Source organism: Amblyraja radiata, chromosome 20 (genome assembly GCF_010909765.2).
Source record: "Amblyraja radiata isolate CabotCenter1 chromosome 20, sAmbRad1.1.pri, whole genome shotgun sequence".
Classification (NCBI taxonomy): Eukaryota; Metazoa; Chordata; class Chondrichthyes; order Rajiformes; family Rajidae; genus Amblyraja; species Amblyraja radiata.
Window position 1 is genome coordinate 13,423,428 of NC_045975.1, and position 16,360 is coordinate 13,439,787.

A 16,360-nucleotide genomic window follows, 5' to 3' on the forward strand; every position below is an offset into this window, starting at 1 on the left:
TCCCACACCAAAAGACATTCGGACAGATATAGGTCAAATACGGGCAAATGGGATTATCACAAAGTGGGTCGAAGGGCGTGTTTCCTTCCCATACAGCTTTATGACACTTGATTGATGCACAACCCATACATACTGATGCAGAATCTACGCTCTTCCACTTGTGATCTCTTGCTTGTCCCCCCCCCCCCCCCAATACGTTCTTGATGATCATACTCTGGGCTGTCCAACTGCTTCAAAGATTTACAACAGTAGATAAAAATAATTCCTTAACTCTGCCTGAGACTCCAGTGTGAGCCAGGATTGAGTGCACTCTTGCAGTGAAGTGGTGCGTGTGATTTATAGAGTGGAGTAAGACCCACTCTATTTTTTATTCTGTCCTTGCTTTACTTTCTCCCTGAAAAATCCTGTTACATAATGGGAACTTGAGCAAAGCACAAAGTGCTGGAGGAACTCTGCGGGTCAGGCACCATCTATGGAGGAATCCTATACACCTCTCTCTGGTTCTATATTTCTTCCCCTTCTTTCTGATCACATTACACATCTGTTGTATTTTGGCTTCTCCACTGATCACGTCTAGCCTTGGTTACTGTCTCCACCCTTCCTACCTGACACCGTCAATCAACCCCTCTTCACCTGGATCCATCTATCTGAAGAAGGGTCTTGACCCAAAACGTCACCTTTTCTCCAGAGATGCTATCTGACCCGTTGCGTTATTCCAACTTTATGTTTTTAGCTTCCATCCATCACTTGCCAGCTCTTGCCTCACCCCTTCCCCTCACCTCAGTCTACCAGCTATCTCCCCACTACTCCATCAGTCTGAAGAGGGATCCCACCTGAAACGTCATCTGGCGGTTTCCTTCCACAGATGTTGCCTGACCTACTGACTTCCCCCAGCACTTTGTGTTTTGTTCAAGATTCCAACATCTGCAGTTTCTTGTGTCTCTTTTATAATGGGAACCTCCGATGTCAACATTCTTGTTGTAGTAACACCCGGCTGCCAGCAGTGGCGCAGGCGAGCTTGAAATGACAGCATTCAACCATGGACTCGTTGTCACGAATGCAGGCTCTGGCACAGAATTGCTGGGAATCGGATGCAGGCTTTTTAAACATGGTGATATTAAATACACCAGAAACATGTTCACAAGTTATAGTAGAATTAGGCCATTCGGCCCATCGAGTCTACTCCCGCCATTCAATCATGGCTGATCACCGCCTCCTAACCCCATTTTCCTGCCTTCTCCCCATAACCCTTGACACCCGTTCTAAGAATTTGTCTATGCCTTAAAAATATCCACTGACTTGGTCACCACAGCCCTCTGTGGCAATGAGTTCCACAGATTAACTACCGTCTGACTAAACAAGTTCCTCTTCACATTCTTTCTAAAAGAGCGCCCTTTAATTTTGAGGCTTTTACCTCTGGTCCTAGACTCTCCCACCAGTGGAAAGATCCTTCCCCGGCTCGGAGCACACACGTATCTCCTTGGGACTGGGCTCGGCGCACACAGTCTCCTGTGATATGCTGTGGCAGAAGGCGCCCAAGATGCGCTGCAGCGCTGAATGAAGAAGGACCCGGTAGGCCGCTGTGAAGAAGGACCTGGTGGGGCCGCTGCCTGGGGGGGAGGAAGCTTGGAAGCTGCCGATCTTGGCCCTGAAGACTGGAGAGCCGAGGCGGATGGAGCTGCTGCCGGGACCGGGGTATTGCCAACAGCGCCTGCAAGGTCGGCTGCAGGAGGACAACCCCGCAGGACACAGAGACTGTCGCAGCGCTGCCAACTCTCATGCATTTCATCACCGCCCCGACGCAGTGCAATTAGTGCCGTGGCATCTTCAATTGTCGCCGACGGGGTCATAGCTTGTCGTTTCTTGTCGCGGGTGGACGTAAGTTGACTTTGGTTGTCGTAGGTAGTCGCCTGTGTGGTCGTAGGTGGACGTCCCAATTCGCAAGTAATTGTGTCGCCGGTCGACGTAGCTTGTCGCAGCTTGACGTCGACTAGGTGGTGGCTTGTCGTAGACATTGTCGTAGGGTGGGTCCAGATTTCTCTCTCTCAACTCTCACCCAATGTTGGCAGCCCTGCAGTCGGGTGAGTAGAGGGACGTCGGTTCGTGGGCCGAGCCGGTCGAGGGTGTCGGAGGAGGCCTGGGGCTTACCTGGATCGGGGGCCACTCCAGTACATCATGCACGTGAACCCACCCGCCTTTCGAGCTTTTATAAATGGTGCCAAAATATGCGAATCTTCCAAGTGTGAGCTATGCAAAAGGGATTTCGCTGTGCAGTGTATACGTGACATTGAACCGTTGAAATATATATGAAGGAATTTTGATCAACACATTATGATTTATTGGAATGAAAATGAAGCAAGAGGTTAAACTGAGAAGAAAAGCTGTCCTTTCAGAAAACACTCTGAATTTGTCAGCTTCCAGCTGTGACCCTTGCCCATTGAAAATTTGTTCTATGAGGCTGTGTTGCACAAACAATTCACTGCAGCTTGCCCTGTGTACATCAGAGTCCATGGTGACCAGGCACTAGATTCCTTTGAGAAACTAATGGCAGTACCTTCCAGTGATCATAATCTGGGACTCTCTACTGTTAGAGATGACAACTTTGCAACATGCTCGTGCGAGGATATAATTACTGACAAGCCACACTGGGCTGGGCCTCTGTGAACAGAACGAATGAGGGCTGACTGGATGCAGGCTTGTTAATCTTGTGAAAGCTTTGGTGGAACAGAGACAGATGGAGAGTTTCCACTGGCTGTGAGGAGCCGACCAGAGGTCATCGATGTAAGGAAATCAGGCAGGGAATTCAGGAGAATCTGTTCTCCCCAGAGTGTGGTGAGAATTGTGGAACACATTCCCACGGGGTTTGGTGAGGCAAAGAACAAAGTTTAAGTTGTGAGAAAGCTGAATAAACACAGGATGGAGGAAGAAATGGATGGATGCAGTGAGGAAGGGAGGGAGTTCAGTTTGGTTTATTGTCACGTGTACCAAGGTACAGTGAAAAGCCATTGTTACGTGCTAACCAGTCAACGGAAAGACAATACATGATTATTACAATCGAGCCATTTACAGTGTATAGATAGATTTTAATGTGTGGAGTGATTGTAATATGTGATTGTAGATCTGCTTTTGTGGCTAGAACACAAATAAGGGCCTGCCCCACTTGGGCGATATTTGCACGTCTTTTACGCGACATCATTTACGCGTCACGACGTGCGCATGGCGTGTATTACGTGCTCATAACACGTGGTTAGACATGGTGGCGTAGGCAGTGACACGCGGTAGCGCGCGGTGCCCCGAGGATTTGGGGATTCTCAAAATCCTCGCGCGCCATCTGCGCTGCACGCAAATGACACCCTAGTGGGACAGGCCCTATAGTCGCCTGGGTTGGGCACCAGGAAGCTTGCCAGGGTTGGATTTCTCTCATCCAGACGCATACACTCACAGAGTTATTAAGTTATTGTACAGAAACTGGCTCTTTGGCCCATCTCCTCCGTGCCCACCAAGATACCTCATCTAAGCTAGTCCTATTTGCCCTTGCCAGGCCCATATCTCTCTCAGCCTTTCCTATCCATGTACATGTCCAAATGTCTTTTAAGTGTTGTTACTGTACCTGCCTCAACCACTTCCTCAGTCAGCTCGTTCCAGATACCCACCACCGTCAGTGTGAAAAGGTTGCTCTTCAGGCTCCTATTAAATCTTTCCGCCCTCATCTTAAACCTATGCCCTCTAGTTTTTGATACCCCTATCATGGAAAAAAAGACTCAGTGTATTCACCCAACCTATTCGCCCATGATTGTATACACCACTATCAGATCACTCTTAGCCTCCTGCACTCCAAGGATACACACAACTACACATGCACAGACATGCACGTGAATCATTGCTGTGCAAGTAAATCACTGCTTTACCTGGAAGGACAGTTTGGTTCCCTTAGTGATGTGAAAGGATAAGGTGAAAGGATCTTCAGTTGCAGAGGAAAGTGTTGTAAAGAGGGGAATTGTTGGCTAAAGACCCAGGATAGGAACAATCCCATTAAAATGCTGAAAGGGGAGGAAATGAGGTGCCTGTTGGTGGTAGCTTGTTGGTGTTGGTGCAAATTTTGGAAGATGATCTGTTGAAAGCGAAGGGCAGTGGGGTGGAAGGTTAGGATGAGGGGAGTGGATAAGATGACGAGTGTTTAATTGTCATATCGACTGGCAACGGAACAATTAAATTCTTACTTGCTGCAGCTTAACAGGCTGGTAAAATGCAAGAACACAGTTAAATATACAATAATCAATAATGCACTGAAGTAATAACCATAATATTAGATAATCATAATAGTGCACAACTGAAGTTCATACTTTAACTGAGGACACAGTCCATGGGACATCATTGTTGCTGAGGTTATGGTTGTGCAGAGTTCAAGAGTCTGATGACTGCTGGGAAGAACCTTTAGACGTGGACTTTGGACTTTAGAGATACAGCACAGAAACAGGCCCTTCAGCCCACTGAGTCCGCACAGACCAATGATCACCCCGTCCACTAGCACTATCCTACACATTAGGGACAATTTACAATTTTACTGAAGCCAATTTTACTGGTGGGCAGGGTTTGCAGGCTCTTGTACCTTCTTCCCGATGGTAGTAGTGAGATGAGAGTGAAGGAACCAGGGTGGTGTGTGTCTTGCCTTTTTGAATAAATCATTTAGTGGCTGATTCTAATACCAATAGTAGTTTAAAAATCAATCTCTAAACCCGCGACCGCCAGCAACCGCAGGGTCTCATAAAGCAAACCACAGAAGGTTGGCTGTATATTTTTACATTAAAAAGGGCTTCTAAAGATCCCTTTATACAAAGTTTAATATTGCGAGTAGCTCATTTTGGCCCCATTATATCCCGCAGTATTTTTCTGGGCATTTGGGGCACAAATCTACCGCAATGTGAACGTTCTAAACCAGCGCGTTCCACGGGGACCCACTGGAAAGCTGATTTAAATGGGCATTTATTTACAGCAATTAAACACTAAATTCCTTCCATTTGGCCTATAAATTAATGTAAATGAGATTTTAAAATCATGTTTTATTGTGAATTATTTGTGAATATTATTTGGACATTTAGGCTATTTAAAAATGTTAATCATTTATTAAGAAATGGATAGATGTTTAGATCTAGTAATTGAAGTCTGAAATTAGCTACAATTAGGTAACTAACTAATTATATGCTTTAATTAATTAACAGGATCCAAATAATGCAGCATTTAAAAAAACATGTATAAATAAAAACAACCAAAGAAGAGCAGTAAATGGCTGAGAAGAACAGACTTTCCTTATTTTATCATACTAAATATTACTGCCTTCCTGCAGTGATTTATGAAGGTCCAGTTTCAGCTCAACGCCCTGGACAGCAAGTTAAGTGTAAGGTCGTTAAGAAAAGGCTACTGTCTTCCCATAATAAAGTTAACATTTGACTTTCAAAATAAGAGTTCAGTTCCTATTATGAAATACATGCCTTTCAATCATTTTAATTCTATTTACATTTTATTTGAATTAGAACTTCAAGTTACTGAAAAAAAAATGGTGGAGTTTTTTTTAAAGCGACACAGAGTATTTAGATTGTTTTTTTAAGTTGCTGTAGTAATTCAGTGGAGCAAGCGACATCTATGTAGGGAAAGGACAGTCAATGTTTTAGGTCAGAACTTTTTTTCCATACAATTCATTCAGGATTCTTTCTCTAAATCTACAAGTCTCTGGTTATTTTTCTGGTTTTTGATTTATTATAATCTTAATTTTATCATTCTGAATTTATGAGTACTTTATTTGGAGTGTAAGGAGGAGGAAATTACAGGAAGTAAGAAGGAGGATGCTTTACTATTGATAGTTTAATGGATTTATAAGGCCTGTCCAAGTTCTCAACTTCTCGACAAAGAATAAATGAGCTGTTGTATTGATGAACCCACGTTTAAAAGGACCACAGGGGGAACATTTTCATTCAGAGGATAGTCGATATCTGGAATATATCTAGAAACTATACAAGCAGATCCAAATAAGAATTTTGAAGATATTTGGAGAGATATATGGATAGGAAGGGCTTAAAAGGATATGAGCCTAATACAGGTACAGCCCACAATACCAACTTGGTGGGCATGGACAAGGTGAGCTGAAGGGTCTGTTGCTGAGCTGTGCAGCTCCATGAATCTGACATGTAAACTCTAATGACTCTTTGCTATGGTCTAGGCAATGGGAACCCACCCATCTGGATCCAGCCCCAGCCACAGCACCAAGATGTTTGTTGGAGACCTCCAATCTTGTCCAGGCTCTGAGAAGAATGTTGCTAACGGTAAGGACTTCAGGACTGACAAAATCCCCATTAAACTCCAGTTTTCTGAGGTCCAACTGTCCTGCTCCACTTCCCTGTGCTTCTGCATTAGAATATTACATGTGGCAGCCTCACATCCTCTCATGGCACCAGGGAGCTCGGTGTTCCAATTGTAGTTAACATAGAAACATAGAAAATAGGTGCAGGAGTAGGCCATTCGACCCTTTGAGCCTGCACCGCCATTCGATATGATCATGGCTGATCATCCAACTCAGTATCCCATCCCTGCCTTCTTTCCATACCCCCTGATCCCTTTAGCCACAAGGGCCACATCTAACTCCCTCTTAAATATAGCCAATGAACTGGCCTCAACTACCTTCTGTGGCAGAGAATTCCACAGATTCACCACTCTCTGTGTAAAAAATGATTTTCTCATCTCGGTCCTAAAAGACTTCCCTCTTATCCTTAAACTGTGACCCCTAGTTCTGGACTTCCCCAACATCGGGAATAATCTTCCTGCATCTAGCCTGTCCAACCCCTTAAGAATTTTGTAAGTTTCTATAAGATCCCCCCTCAATCTTCTAAATTCTATCGTGTACAAGCCGAGTCTATCCAGTCTTTCTTCATATGAAAGTCCTGCCATCCCAGGAATCAGTCTGGTGAACCTTCTCTGTACTCCCTCTATAGCAAGAATGTCGTTCCTCAGATTAGGAGACCAAAACTGTACGCAATACTCCAGGTGTGGTCTCACCAAGACCCTGTACAACTGCAGTAGAACCTCCCTGCTCTTATACTCAAATCCTTTTGCTATGAATGCTAACATACCATTTGCTTTCTTCACTGCCTGCTGCACCTGCATTCCTACTTTCAATGACTGGTGTACCATGACACCCGGGTCTCGTTGCATCTCCCCTTTTCCTAATCGGCCACCATTCAGATAATAGTCTACTTTCCTGTTTTGGCACCAAAGTGGATGACCTCACATTTATCCACATTATACTGCATCTGCCGTGCATTTGCCCACTCACCCAACCTATCCAAGTCACCTTGCAGCCTCCTAGCATCCTCCTCACAGCTAACACTGCCCCCCAGCTTCGTGTCATCCGCAAACTTGGAAATGTTGCATTCAATTCCCTCATCCAGATCATTAATATTTATTGTAAATAGCTGGGGTCCCAGCACTGAGCCTTGCGGTACCCCACTAGTCACTGCCTGCCATTCTGAAAAGGACCCGTTTACTCCTACTCTTTGCCTCCTGTCTGCCAGCCAGTTCTCTATCCACATCAATACTGAACCCCCAATACCGTGTTATTTGGTAATTTGGAATGGATGGCACTAGGAGTTGTAAGTATGAACAGACAATGAACTGCTGGAGGAACACAGCAAGTCAGGCAGCAATCTCAACCTAAAATGCTGACCATCCCTCTGCCTCCACAGATACTGCCTGACATGCTGAGTGCCTCCAGGAGTTTGTTTTTTTGCCCCAGATTCAACATAGCACAGCAACAGACCTTTCGGCCCACAATGTCTGTGCTGAACACCTGCAGTTCTGTCACTGCAGCCTATTGTGTCGCCTAAGTATGAACAAATCTATTTTATAAGCATAGCTTTCCCTCCTTGTTGATTATTGTCGGTTTAGTCATTAGTAATGTGATGTAGGCCACAATAAAATCCCATGATTCAGCCCTGTGTCAAAATGTCATTGGTTTAAGCGCACCAAGATCTTGAGTATAACTTGTAGACTGTTACTTCTACTGCTAGATCGCCCTGACGTCCAGCCCAACGTATCCAGCCTCTCCTCATTACTGAACTGATCCATCCTAGGCCAGGCCTACTGAGTCTCCACTGCACCCTGTCAGTACAATCACGTCCTTACCATAGTGTGCCAACCAGACTGCATGCGGTACTCCCGCAGTGGCGCAACCAATGATTTATAAAGCTATACCTTGACCTCAGAGCTCTTATATTTGGTGCCCCGGTAAATCTGGGCGATATTTTCGATGTTTTCTTAGCCATGTCATCAAGCTGTGGTTCCACTTTCAGAGATGCATGAACATGTATGCCGATGTCCCTCTGGTCCTCAATATTCCCCAAGTTCCGGCCCACATTGGGACAGATATATGTATTGGAAGGGTTCAGATGCAATGGGCCAAAAGCAGGAAAAGTGGACTAGCCAAATATGCCACTGGACTTGCTTCCGTGCTGTACGGCTCTCTGACTCTATGGAGCCTAATTCTTCCAAAAATGTATCATCTCGCAATTTTTAGGATAAAGTTTCCATCTGCAAATGTTCTGCCCATCTTCCCAACTAATCAATATCTTACTGCAGCCAGAAACCTACTTCCTCACCATCAACAACTTCATGTCATCTTGCTAATCAGAGCTTCTACATTCACATCCAAATCACTATTCTTTTCAACAAACATTAATAGTCCCAGCATTTATCCCCATAGAATACCACTGTTCCCATGATTCTGATCACAAAACAACATCCAAACAGCACTCTTTGTCTCCAGTTTTGGATCCAGTTTGCCACCTTGCCCTGAGTGCTCCAACTGTTACATCAGTCTCCCGTGTGGGATTTTGTCAGTCGTTTCACTGATGTCCATGTGGACTGCATCAACTGTATTACATAGAAACATAGAAAATAGGTGCAGGAGGAGGCCATTCGGCCCTTTGAGTCAGCACCGCCATTCATTGCGATCATGGCTGATCGTCCCCAATCAATAACCCGTGCCTGCCTTCTCCCCCTATCCCTTGATTCCACTAGCCCCTAGAGCTCTACCTAAATCTCTCTTAAATCCATCCAGTGATTTGGTCTCCACTGCCCTCTGTTGCAGGGAATTCCACAAATTCACTACTCTCTGGGTGAAATTTTTTTTTCTCACCACATTCTTAAATGGTCTCCCCTTTATTCTAAGACTGTGGCCCCCTGATTCTGGACTCGCCCAACATTGGGAACATTTTTCCTGCATCTAGCTTGTCCAGTCCTTTTATAATTTTATATGTTTCTATAAGAAACCCCCTCATCCTTCTAAACTCCAGTGAATACAAGCCTAGTCTTTTCAATCTTTCCTCATATGACAGTCCCACCATCCCAGGGATCAATCTCGTGAACCTACGCTGCACTGCCTCAATCACAAGGATGTCCTTCCTCAAATTAGGAGATCAGAACTGTGCGCAATACTCCAGATGTGGTCTTACCAGAGCCCTATACAACTGCAGAAGAACCTCTCTACTCCTATACTGAAATCCTCTTGTTATGAAGGCCATTAGCTTTTGTTCACTGCCTGCTATACCTGCACGCCAACTTTCAGTGACCGATATACAAGGACACCCAGGTCTCGCCGTACCTCCCCCTGACCTAACCTAACCCCATTGAGATAATAATCTGCCCCCTTGTTTTTGCCACCCAAGTGGATAACCTCACATTTATCTATATGGCACTCATCATTATGCCTTGTTACCTTGAGATAGATACATTTTTGAAAGATCGGTAAATGGAGAGCTGTGGGGAACGGGCACATCAGCACAGACGAGGATTAATCCGCCATGATTATTTTTTAATTTAAATTTTTTTTAAATTTTTATTTATTAGAAGCAAATGTACAAAAATAGAACCAACGGCATATAAAATGATACAGTTATTGTACAGCTTCAATTTTAACTTTTTTGCTTTGAATTAGAAAAGAAAGGAGAAAAAACAAGAAAGAGAAAAAGTGAAATGTGCAAAGGTAGAACTCCTAGACTACCAAAGTAGTGCAGCCAAAGAGTGAATAAAATAAAGAAAGAAGAGAGGAATAGAAAAAAAATAAAAGGACAAAAAGAAAAAGTGAGAAAAAAGTGGTGATATACCTGCCTCTCATCCCTCCCCACCCACCTCACCCAACCCGTAGTTAGAATTAAATCCAAAGTTGTGTTGCGCCATACTGTCCGCCATGATTATATTGAAAGATGGGGCAGGCTTCAGAGGCCGAGTAGCCTACTCCTGCTCACGTTTCCTTTGTTTCTGTGAGTATGGACAGCCTCTGCTCGTATTTCTTATATTTTTTTCCCGGGAATAATTTGAGTAAACCTTTTCTACACATCACCAAGCCCATCCTTCCTAAAGTTAGATGACCAGAATTAGACACAATACTGGTTCCCGTAGATTGTAGAAAAGTTTTGATAATTTTATGCAGACATCTGATAGACAGGAAACAGAACATTCTCGTGACTTACTTTCCGTGAAGTCTGTCACTGCAGAATAACTGCAGTTTCTCAAGCAGGCTCTAGCCCGCTCAAGGCCTTTGATGTATTTTACAATGAAATTACACCTTCTAACTAAGTGAGGTGTTAAAAATGACTCGAGGAGGTGGAGATAGTGACAGAGAGGCTGGTGTTGGGTGACAATGGTAATAGCTCTTATAAAAGCAAAGTTCTGGAGGAACTCGGAGGGACTGGCAGCATCTGTGGGGGGAAATAGACAGATGATATTTCGGGTCAGGATCTTTCTTCAGACCGATTCGAGTAATGGGGAGAATGCTGGAAAAGAGCATGTCACCATTTCAATGACTTCCAATTCCTAGGTTCTCATTGCCACATCTTTACCATGGAAGTCCAGTCTCTTTACAGCTCCATTCACCACCCAGAAAGCTTCAGATCCCTACAGTTCTTCCTTGAACAAGGGGGCCAGTCGGTTTGCCTCAACTAACATTCAACTAAAAATAAACCTCTTTTCCGGGGCTTTCCCCCCCTACCCCCCCCCCCCCCCCCCCTCCCCCTCCCACCACTCCAATCATCTGAAGAAGGGTCTCAATGTCATCTGTTAATGCCCTCTACAGATGCTGTCTGACCCACTGAGTTCCTCCAGCACTTTGCATAATGCTCAAGATTCCAGCACCTGCCGTTTCTTGTGTCCCTGAACAGCTTTGGCATTGCAACCATACCAGGGGTGGTGTTTGGAAGCATTTCTCACCCTGAGTAGTGGGAACTTGGAACACTTTCGCAGAATAGCTTAGAGTCTGAGAGGTGGCTTAATTATTGGTGAAACTAGACATCAAAAAACAAACCGGTTAAACAGGGAAATAGCACATATCAAACAGTGCTTTTGTTCTAAAATATTAACCAAGAGCCTTTTTAAAAGGGATCAAAGCAGCAAAATTGTTAAAGCACAGATGACGTACTTCAGAATAATTTTCCCTATAAGTATAAAGAAACTGGACTCTGGGTCCTTGTGAAAATCTATCAGATGCTTATCATTACCAAAAGAGGTACCATCATTAATTAGCATCCCTTTGATTGGTTCTACACAGTTGCCTGGTGATTGTTGCTGTGGTTTACATAAGGCACTGGTCACAAACGATGAGGAATATTGTAGAGGTTCAAGTGCCGATCGCATCCGCCACATTCCCCGACTCCTCTTCTCCCCCAAATGCGTCACCATCTTCAGATGCCTCGTACGCCGGCCCTGGTGTGGGCTTCGAAAAGCGGCTTCACGGGCTGAACGGCTAATCTTATTCGGGAGCAAACCTGGCGCCATGTGAGTTGCTAACGTAGAATTTGGTTTGTACAGAGGGAGCAGCCCAGCCACCATGCGAGGCAGCAGATGAAGCAAACGACAGCAGCGCTAACAGGGTAAGGATACTTCATGTATAAATTGCTAGAGTTTAGAGATGTGCTTGCCGTGCAGATTGGAATGTGCTGTTCAATATATTGAATCCAGGAGCAGAGAAGTGAATGGGATAATGGCTAAACACAAAGCAAAAGACAACTTCGCAATTAAAGGGAAGTGTCCAAATGACACTCTGTGAGATGTACCATATTGACTTTAGCTTTGATAAAACTTCTTAGCTTTGATAAACCCATCTTGTTAGGGACAGGAAATAGGAGCAAGACTAGGCTCTTTGGCATGTTGAACCTGCTCCACTGTTGCATGAAGTCACGGCCGACCATGCCCTTGCACATTCCTGCCTGATCCCCTTTACTGTCCAGAACTCGATTGAAGAATCACCAAAAACAGTATGGCAGAAGTATCACAGAAGGCTCTGGAGGCCGTCAATGGATATTTTTAAGGTAGAGGTGGATAGACTATTGATTAGAACGGGTGTCAGGGGTTATGTGGAGAAGGCAGGAGAATGGGGTTGAGGGAAAGATAGATCAGCCATGATTGAATGACAGAGTAGACTTGATGGGCCGAATGGCCTAATTCTGCTCCCATCACTTATGAACTGATGAAAAATATAACACATTGATCCTACAGTCACGAAACACAGCAACACCTATCCTTCCTTGGAATACCAAGGTAATTTAGCATGTCTCCAATGACCCATACTAACTTCTAGCAACCTATTGGGTTGTATCAGTTTGGCATGGAAACTATTCTGCCTAAGACCACAAGAAATTGCAGAGTTGTGGATGTAGCCCAGTCCATCATGTAAACCAGCCCCCCCCCCACCATCAACTCCACCTGCACTTCACGCTGCAAAAAACCAGCCAAATAATTGAGCATCCCTCACTCCAACATCACTCACTTATCTCCTCTCTCCCATCGGGCCGAAGGTACAAAAGCTTCAAAATACTTGCCACCAGCTTTGTCCCCACCGTTGTTAGACCACTGAACAGACTTCTTATAAACTAAGGATGAATTCCCGATCTCCCAATCTACCTTGTTATAGCCCTTGCACTTTTTTTTAGCTGCACTTTCTATGTAGCTTGTCCTCTGTGGAGGACAGAGGTATGTGTTAGAATGTTCACAGCACTTTCTGGCTGCTGCACTGCAACGACAAGGCAATGTTGTTTACGTGTGATGTGATTAATGACTTTGTGTCTGTGATGTTTCTGCATATTGTATGAAACGGCTACCCAGTGCCTCTTTGCGTTGGCTGTTAAATTTCTCCCTCTGCCTCTCTCTACCTCTCTCTGCCCCTCTCTGTCTCTCTCTGTCTCTCTCTGCCCATCTCTGCCCATCTCTTCCCCTCTCTGTCTCTCTCTGCCCCTCTCTGCCCCTCTCTGTCTCTCTCTGCCTGGTATGGTATGGTAGCACCCCTTTGGCTTACCTTGTTCATGCCGTCCAAGTTCTCATATTGAGTTAGTCCCATTTGCCTGCCTTCTGCCCATATCCTTCTAACCTTTTCTGAAATATATGTCCAAATATATTTTAAAGTCATAATTGTATCTGCTTCTCTGCTTCCTCTGGCAGCATATTATAGATACAAACTACCCTCTGAGTAAATATATTGCCTCTGAGGTTCCTCTTAAATATCTCCCCTCTTACCTTAAGCCGATGTCCTGTAGTTTAAGAATTCTCCACCCTGGGGAAAAAGACTGGGAGCATTCCCTGTATCCATGCCCCTCACAATCTCATACACTTCAATAAGGTCACCCCTCAGCCTCCAACGCTCCAAGGAATTAGGCCTGAGCCTATCCAGCATCAGTCTGTGTCCATTTCCTTGGCTTCTGGTTGCAGACACGTAGGACTCTGTCATCTCCCACTCCATATCATTTGTCATTCTAAACCACAGCCTCCTATCAATCCCCTGACAGCTTTATACAGTATAATCTAAATATAGTCAGATACCGAAAGTAAAACAGTCTTTGACATATCAGTGGCTTAATGAGCTGCGTGGAACTGTGGCTCACACATCCATCAATCTTTCGACCGAGGGAATCGGGGGACATGGTTGTTGGGTGGGCCTGAGAACCAGCGATCGGGAGCTGTGATCTAGTTGCATGGTGGAGCAGCACAGCACAGAAACAGAGGGTAGTCTATACCTGGAATAGGCTGCCGGAGTCGGCACAGTAACGCAGTAGGTAGAGCTGCTGCCTCACAGCGCCAGGGATTCGTGTTCAATCCTGACCTTGGGTGCTGTCTGTGTGGAGTTTGCACGTTCTCCCTGTGATGCCGTGGCTTTCCTCTGGGTGCTCAACCTCCACCCCGCATAGCAAAACCTGTGGATCTGTCGGGTTAATTATGCTCTGTAAATTGTCCCGAGTGTGTGTCGGGAATGGATGCAAAAGTGGGATAAGCAGCCAGTTTGCACGGGAGATCGGTGGTGGGCTGGATTCGGCGGTCCGAAGGGACTGTTTGCTTGCTGTATCTTTCAATCAATCAACGGAAGCTGACAACTGTTCGGAATGAGGCAAATTTTCATAAGGGGTTCTGTGGGTGCCAGAAATGAGTATTTGGAGAGGGGCGGTCAGCATGGATACATGAGGTGGGGCCTGAGTCTGTGTATGAGAGGAGTGTGCTGTGAGGCTGTTTTCAATAAATGTTTAGCAGGGTCGAAGGGAGCTGAGGAAAAGCTATCCCACTGAGCCATGTGCAGGAGGGAACTCCAGATGGTGGTTTACACTGAAGGTAGACACAAAATCGTGGAGTAACTCAGCAGGACATGCAGCATCTCTGGAGAGAAGGAATGGGTGACGTTTCGGGTCGAGACCCTTAGGTCTGAAACAGTTGATTGGGTGTGTAAGTCATTTCCGGAAGAGATGGCAGAGGTAGGAACACTCCTTAGGCTGAGCACCTACCTAGAGGAGCAGGGGAACTATAGACCGGGACCTCTGCCAATGAGCATGGGCTAGAGGGGCTGAGAAGCATGTTTTTGTGTGCTTAAGCGATTGATTCCCACAGTCAAAAGCCAAGAGAGTTTAATTGTCCTATATACCAACAATGGAACAATGATATTCTTACTTGCTGCAGGCCCGTAAAACCCAATAAACACACAGAAAAATATATAATAATCAATTGTACAATTAATTACTAACACCAACAATACAATACAATACAATACGGTTTATTTGACACATTGCACATAAAGTGCAAGTGAAATGAATATGTCAGCAGCTGTACAATGATAAAGAACACACACAAAAACACAATAAAAATTTAACATAAACATCCACCACAGCATTCATCACTGTGGTGGAAGGCACACAATTTGGCCAGTCCTCCTCCATTTTCCCCCGTGGTCGGGACTTCAACCCTCCGCAGTCCTGATGGTAAAAGGACAAGGTACAAGTCCAGGTAAGTCCAGGATCGGCTCTTCCCCACCGGAGACCGCGGCTTTAAGTTGGTGTAGGCCGCAGGCCGGCGGTCGAGATTTAAAGTTTAAAGTTCCCGCCGCGCCGCAGCCAGAAGCACCGCAGACCGCAGGGCCGGCGGTCGAAGCTCCCCTCCAGGGGTGATGGTAAGTCGCCACCGCGCCCGCGGTAGAAGTTGGCCGCGGGCCGGCAGTGATGGCTTCTTCTTCCCCCGGGTCCCCCATGAGGGATCCCGGGCTGTAGACGCCGCGCCAGCTGGAGCTGTGCAGACCGCGCGCGGCTTCAGGCTGCCGGCTGCCCCGGGCCAGCGAAACGGAGCGCTCCCCTCCAGCGAGGGCTCACCCGCTCCACGCCGAGAGTCCACGCTGCGCCCGCCGCTGAAGCCCCGAACGCGTCTCCGGGAAAGGCCGCGCCGATCCTTGCTGTTAGGCCACGGGGGAGGCGACCTGGAAAAAGTCGCCTCTCCATGGAGGAGGCGGCCGAAACGGTTTCCCCCACACCCCCCCACACCACCCCCCACACAAAACACACAAAGAAACATTAAAAACATACTTTAAAACATAAAAATTTGAAAAAACTAACGCGCTGCTGACAGGGCTGCCGCCATTGCAGCGCCCCCACCAATTCTAGGTAACCATAACAATGCCAAGCCGAAGTCCGTAGTGTCATCAAAGACACAGTCCATAGATGATCACAGTTGCTGTGGTTAGTCATGTGACGTGTTCAAGAACTTGGGAAGAAGCTGCTCCTGAATCTGGGAGTCAATGTTTTCAGGCTCCTGTACCTTCCTCCCGGTGGTAGTAGTGAGGTGAGAGTGTAGCCGGGGTGGTGTGGATCTTCGATGATATCGGTTGCCTATCTGGGCAACGCCTCCAATGGTGGTGAGGTCAGTACCTGTGATGGATATCTACCACTCTCTGCAGTCTCCTTCGTTCCTGGGTGTTCGAGTTGCCAAACTGGCAGTGATACAACCAGTTAGTGTGCCTCTTAGCTGTGCCTCTCTTACTGGGCAGCGCCCCATCGGTTGCTTGACCTGCTTTCCA

The 16,360-nt window shown here is 45.9% G+C and overlaps 1 protein-coding gene across 4 annotated transcripts in view; it reads left to right on the forward strand.

The window, feature by feature from the left end:
- The window catches only part of irag1 (inositol 1,4,5-triphosphate receptor associated 1), a 145,633-nt gene that overhangs the window by 37,854 nt on the left and 91,419 nt on the right, over positions 1-16,360 (forward strand). For all 4 annotated transcript variants that reach the window (XM_033038863.1, XM_033038862.1, XM_033038865.1 and 1 more), the window contains 2 exons: positions 6,215-6,317; positions 11,851-11,912. In XM_033038863.1, coding sequence (XP_032894754.1) covers positions 6,215-6,317; positions 11,851-11,912 — 165 coding nt within the window. The remainder of the gene's footprint in view (positions 1-6,214; positions 6,318-11,850; positions 11,913-16,360) is intronic.